The following is a 6,629-nucleotide window of genomic DNA, read 5'->3' as shown; positions in this document are numbered from 1 at the left end:
AGCTCACTCCTTACCTTCTGCTAGTTAAAAGGCATTTACCATCTCTCCAAAGTGATGACATGTTGCCAGCAACAGAACTGGTTGGGGCAGCACAGAGCTATGGCCTCTTTGTTCATATAATCAAATTCAGGCAAAACAGGAGAAAGGAGCATTGCTCTGTAGCAGGAAGACTCTGAAGAATGTGTAGTGCACCTGTTAGTGACACTTCAGGCAAAACATCTATTTTGCTTTTTTCATGGTATTGAAATAATGAAAGAAATAATTATTTCACTGCAGAAGATGAAAGAAGTGACAGCTAAAACTTATTTATTAATCCTTGATAAACCCAATTCCTGAACTCCATTTTCTGAAAGCATTCATCACATTTCTCCATACCCAGTGGAACCTCTCCAGATGCCAGAAGCAGCGTCAGCCCCGAGACAAAGCCACAGCATCAAAACAGACAGTGGCAACCCAGAAACAGAGAGTTAAAGAAAATTTCCTCTAAAAAGCACATTTGCCAAATAATTATTTAGAGGCATCAGAAAGGAGACACGTCCTTCTAATGAGGAGCTTTGTGATCATCCAGCTAGGATTTAGGAACTAAAGCTTGAGAAACACTCCAAAAACCTCTTGTTATGACCATCCTGCTTCACACAAGTTCTTGGTTGTAAGAGTTGTCAGTTAGCAATAATGTTCTCACTCAGTCCTTTATGGTCCTTCCTCTCTGGATTTTCAGTTAAGGGGTGGTGGTGGGGGGAACAGACAGATAATGACAACTAAAAACACCAAAAATTGAATTAATGCTTTAAATTTAATTACTGAAGAAAATTTCCTGTAGTGAATGAAACTTCTTCTCACAAGACAGCAGTTCAGCAGCAGCAGATATGGAAAATCTTCCATTTGGATGACACATATCTTGAAGAGCTGGATTGCAGGTATTTTGGGCTGGATGTATTCAGGACTTTCCAATCACAATCCCTTGATAGCTTTTCCTCCCTTGCAGTCTTTTTCACACATGCACGTTTTTCGACGCAGAGCTGTTAAGGAAAATTGAGTGCTGTTTTAAGACTGTATTTGCATTAACAGTGAAGCCTCAGAATAAAATTAGGAAGAAACACATCCATTTCTCTTTCCATCCAAGAGGAAAGCTAAGCTACTCTTCTCAGTAATGTTTCTTACATTGACACTGAGTGATGTAAAGTTTTTCCACAGTCTCATGGAATTGCTTTCCTGCAGAATCTGGTCTGAATTCCATGTTGACATTGTTCTGAGTAGGAGGTTGGATCCTCCCTCAGGAGGAGACCCCTGAGGTCTCCTCCAACCCAAATCATTCTACAAATCTATGCTACCAACCCCTGTGGCTGGTATCAGTAAGCACTGCAGGAGACATGGGGCAGATGGCAACAGGCAATTGTCATCTGATGACTTCACAGACATTGTGTCCTTAATGCACGGACAATAGACGTGATGGCCATGGCGATCACAGCTGTTCTTTACTGGACACAGGGTACGTCTGCACTGGAACCCAGGATGTCATTACAACAGGTGCAGAGACGTTCAAAATAGTTTTGACACAGCTAGTGCTAATATACTAACAACTTCGAAGCTCTGTTCGTACAGGCAATGGCATTTCAAACTCTTCTCCTACAGAACTGTTATTAAAAGCCATCAAATAATTCTGTAGTACTTTCTAGAGAATCTAATTGGAGAAAGCATCATGCTCAGGAGAGAAAACCAATCATGAATATACCAGCTTAGCGAGAATTTGTAATGTATTTAGGGAACCATTCTGAGTAATTTACAATGAATGACTGGGACTCTTCAGACTACAAATACGATCTACTCTTCCTCCTTGGGGGAAAAAAAAAAAAAAAAAAAAAAAAAAAAAGTAGTCGTCTTTTTAATTATCACTTTGTAAGAGAAAAGACCAACCAGAAAGACAGCAGGAGGAATAACGTCAACATGTTTCCCCCCTTGTTACACTTATTGTGATTTTGGATTTGCTTGAGGAGCAACAAGCAGCTAATTCTGAGACACATACAGTTCATCTCCAACGCTGCTTAAAAGGCCAGTGGGGATGCAGCAAGCCTATTATTCCAAAAGCTACCTGCAAACCTCTACAATTAACACATGTTTTCAGTTTATCTTAAGTCAGTTTCTTTCCTGAGGACTTCTCAGGAAGTTGTGTTGGTATAAGCTATGACTACAGTCCACATGTCTTTGACATACAGCATCCACTTTCAGATTTAGATATAAATAAAAATCCAGAGTATGACATTCCTGGTTTGCCTTCCCATGGTAGAAAACATGGAGCTAAATACATAAAAGAGGTGTAAGTCTCCCAACTTTTCCAGCTGAGGTCTATAACAGCGTTCATGATGCATACTGTGTCTGTAGAAAGTGAGCAGAAGAAAACTGGAGAAAACAGGACTAACCTGGGTCAGCCACAGCCTGCTTCTTCTTGCTGTTTGTGACAATCTCATTTTCATTCATCATTCGTACATCCTGATCTCCCATATGATTGCTGAAAATATTAAAATAAATACAATAGTCAAAATAATCAACATTGTGAAAAGTTATGAGAGTCATGGAAGAGGTTACCAGGTTATTTAGGACCTGGAGGCCAAAGCCATGAAGCACAGCCTCATCGTATGAGACCACCTAGAAAGGAAAGGCATTCTGTCTGCATCCACCTGAAGGACTTCGCAGCAGTTTTAACTACCAGCATTCATTCAGGCACACATTCAAATATAAATATCATATTCACTCTACAATTTTCTTGCCTGACTACACAGCTTGAACCGCATTAGCCAAAGTGAGATTTTAAATCAGTGCTGCACAAAGAGGGTATAAAAATCCCTCTATGGAACTTAACGCTGTTTTGAAATGTTAATATAGCATTATTTGACAATTTTCTGAACTAAGCAAAATTCATTTACCATGACAAGTTTTGTTTGCAGGCTGCTGCAAAATTTTAACAATTTCTTTTTGGGAAAGAAGTAATAACTTCAAAGTTAAACTAAATTAAACAAATTACAGGAAAAGAAGTGTGAGCAGAATTGAAAGTTAAAGAAAACATCACTAACACCATCTCCCTTTCACACAGACAAAAACAAAACCACCACACTTTTGGAAAAAAAAGTAATGTATTTTTCTTTTCTCTACAAATACTGCACAAAATAGGTTTCTATTTTTGGAGAAAAATGTAATGTCTCTCAAACTGTCTGAGTGAAACAAGGGAACCAACACTGAAGTAAATCAGAACTTCGGCTGTTGATGATAATACCAGACTCAAGTTCAGGGTTCATAAAATATTGAACAGCGACATGTGAAAGAGAATAGGCCAAAATCAGAAGTAACAAGACATAAAAGCTCAAGAGCATTTTTAAAATGGAGGTATATTATCCAGCATGTAGCAAGGGATTTGTCTTCTATTGCTGAAGTACCCTATATTTCAGTTGGATAGTAGGTGAAAAAAAGGAACAGAAGATTGCAAAACAGGCTAAGAAGGAAGACCAAGAAAGCTCCTGCACAGAAGTCTAGAAGAGAGGAGACTCAGCATGTTCTTGAGTGGAAAACAGATCACGTAGTTTGTGTGACCCTAAAAGTATATCCCTCTTAAAACTAAATCAAAGGATATACGTCTCACAAATATGTGCAAAGGAAGGTATGTGAAAAAGATCTATGATTACAACTGGTGCTTCCCTGCTTCCAGTAAAATAACTTTGTTCAGAGAAAGATGTTAAGCTGAAGAAAGTAAAGGTTCATTTCTCCTCTTCCTTTTCAGATCTCCCTGAAAAACCTCTCAAAACTCCTATTTTCCTCAATACATTTTCATTTCAGTAACTTTTTCACTTCAAAAATTGTTTACCTCTAAATTTTACCATGACAACACAGCCACTTGTACAAAAACATGTGTCGTGGTTTTGTTAGTGAGGGGGGGCCTCTAACACAATACAGCCAAACAAGAATAATTTACTTCAACATCCCACAGCCCCAGTGGCCAACAGCCAATGGTTTAGAGAAACATAAGGAAAACAAACCCTGTATGCAAACGTGAACTTCTGTTCTTATCAGAACAGCTTCCGTTCCTTCCACTTATTTCTAAATATTTGAATATTCTTCTGAACAAATCACGTGCTATTTCTGAATGCAAAACTGTTGTCTTTTTTTTCAGGTGATGTATGTCCAAGATATTGTTTGTTAGCTGTGCAATGTACACGAGTGTTTTTCTATAATCTTTTGATTTTTCATTTTTCAATCTCATTTAAAATAAATTACTCTTTCAATCTTTATTTTCCTTGCTAGGGACTGTTTTTTTAGACCCTATCAATCCTGACCTTCTAAATATAAGTACATTTTACCTGCATTTCATTGTATTTTCTGTGAGATTGCCAGCGTAGTGGTTTTGAAGTGTCATTCCTGTGAATGCAATTCATTTCTCATTTAAGAAGTTCATTATTTTAGAACATTTATAAAATAGCAGAATTCTGGTTCCTTAATTAGTACCTGTGTCAAATCAGAGGACTTTTACTTTACTTTTGATGTTTGGTTCTTTTTCATTTTTTTTTTTCTTCCCTCTGTGTAATATCACTATTATTTTTTCCTCTAAGGAATTCTAACTTCTTTCTTTTGTGTTTATAAGTTTCTAAGAAAACATATGTAAATATGAATCATGAATCCCAGTAAGTGCCAAAAAATGCTTACAAATAAAGCTGGTCATTTGGTCCTAGTATCTAAAAAACTATTGACTATTTCTCATTAAGTGAGGACGAGTATGCTTTGGAAGGGAATTTTCTACAGCAATATACGTACTGCTGACATTAGTCACATCAAGACATTTTTTGAAAACAAGATTCTTTCCTCCAACCCAGATCTAATCACATACCTAATAACAGTTCTGTTCTCCTGATGGCAAATCTTCTCATCATCTGTAAAGAGAATGGTACGATACGGGACCACTGGATCGCAGGTTGGTAGGATGCCCGATACTATGCAGTTCACCATATCCAAAATCCCATTGTACACAAGCAAGTCATCCACCAGAAGCTAAAGATATTTAAGAAACAAACAAAACATCTAGAAATCAGTCATTGCTGTCAGCAGTTGTCTCAAGCGATTAACTAGAAATCATTTTGTCCTACTTGTTTCCCAAGTCTGGTCATTAGTTTAGCTTTTGTTCCTTAAAACTTTAATTTTGATTTTTTTTTTTTCCAAGTTTTTGTCTTCTCACTGATGTTTCTAATGTGGCTTTCAAGTAGGTAACTAAAAATGTATTTCATGTTTTACATAATTGTCATTCTATTAACTAGAGTGAATCACTCTTAAATCTAGGAATTAATGAATCTCACCTCATTTCAGCTGTCTAAAACTCGGGTTTGTAGTTTAAACTAGTTTTCCAGGCCTGCTCTATAGTCAGCAGAAAAAGCAAAGCATTATCCTATCTTAAGACAATGATCTAAGAAAAAAAATCAGATAAAGTGTTCTTTCCCTGCACAAAAAAGGGAGGACAGATGACTGGCACAGATTAGTCATTTCAATACTAAATGAAGAGTTAAATGAGATGAATCCCATCCTTTGAGATTATATGGAATCACACTTCAGTAAGCTGTGAAAATAAGCACAGAAATCAAGCAAGCTGACTCATCAGAACATACAGAATGCATATAAAAATTACTTACACCAAATTCTTTCACACCTCTCCGAGGTGTTTTGGCATAGTTCCATAACTTGATCATTGACACAGTAGTAGGTACATCAAAAATGACATATATCCTGTTCACCTGTAAAAGAGAATTAATTTATATTTAACAGCACAAATTCCCCAAAGAAATTAAATTCTCATGCATGTTCCCTCAAAAGAGGTCTGTATTTAAAGAGATACAGCTAGAGGACAGATAACAGCTGAACCTAAATCCTTAGCATCAGTTATCTCTGTTGATAATTCACAGATGTTGTCACTACCCTAGCACTACCCTCTCAAATATACATATAAGCCGGCGTCTATTCTGTTCTGTCCTATTCCATTGCTTTCCACCAAATACAAATGGAATCCACTTTTCTGTTTGCAAGAATAAAACTTCTTCCATGTCTCCTGACTCTGAACGCTCTTGCAAAAATTTTTGTGTGAGGAACACTGACAGGAAAGTAGAGACAATTCTCCTGAAGCTGGCTAAACAACAATTGCTTGAGATATTGTTCATCTTACTTTCAGTGACATTAATGTCAGATGTTAAGACCAAAGATTAGGCTGTAGGAAATCAATCTTGCCTGTTACAGTTAATTCTACGCTATTCCTTTTATGAGCTACTGTATCAACTTCAGGCCAACATATCTTAAGCTTCACCTCTAGCATCCTCTGAAGTCTTAATCCTTTGATGCACTGGAGAAGATATTGTTAGTTGTATAAAATCATTATGCTATTTTTTTTTTTTTTATAACTGAAGAAAGTAAGGTATATGTGATCAACAGAACTGTTTATATCTGTGATTTTCCAGAAGGCAAGTGGGGCATTACCTCCAATAGCAATTGTTAGTGTCACAGCAAATGATAAATTTGATGGAAAATACATTCAAACAAACAAAACAACAAACAGTAACAGGGGAAAAAAGAACCCAAATTGTACTTACATTAGCAATAAATTTGCA

General features: G+C 36.8%; 1 protein-coding gene across 6 annotated transcripts in view; it reads right to left on the bottom strand.

Moving 5' to 3' along the window:
* Window positions 1-289: 289 nt before the first annotated feature.
* The window catches only part of KATNIP (katanin interacting protein), a 56,804-nt gene continuing 50,464 nt past the window's right edge, over window positions 290-6,629 (bottom strand). For all 6 annotated transcript variants that reach the window (XM_086759426.1, XM_086759431.1, XM_086759429.1 and 3 more), the window contains 4 exons: window positions 5,664-5,765; window positions 4,871-5,031; window positions 2,418-2,506; window positions 290-1,019 (listed from right to left, as the gene is read on the bottom strand). In XM_086759426.1, the coding sequence (XP_086615552.1) occupies window positions 952-1,019; window positions 2,418-2,506; window positions 4,871-5,031; window positions 5,664-5,765 (420 nt within the window). In that variant the 3' untranslated portion in view covers window positions 290-951. The remainder of the gene's footprint in view (window positions 1,020-2,417; window positions 2,507-4,870; window positions 5,032-5,663; window positions 5,766-6,629) is intronic.

Source organism: Chlamydotis macqueenii, chromosome 15 (genome assembly GCF_036417535.1).
Source record: "Chlamydotis macqueenii isolate bChlMac1 chromosome 15, bChlMac1.mat, whole genome shotgun sequence".
NCBI lineage: Eukaryota > Metazoa > Chordata > Aves > Otidiformes > Otididae > Chlamydotis > Chlamydotis macqueenii.
This window is presented reverse-complemented; position numbering and strand designations above follow the sequence as displayed.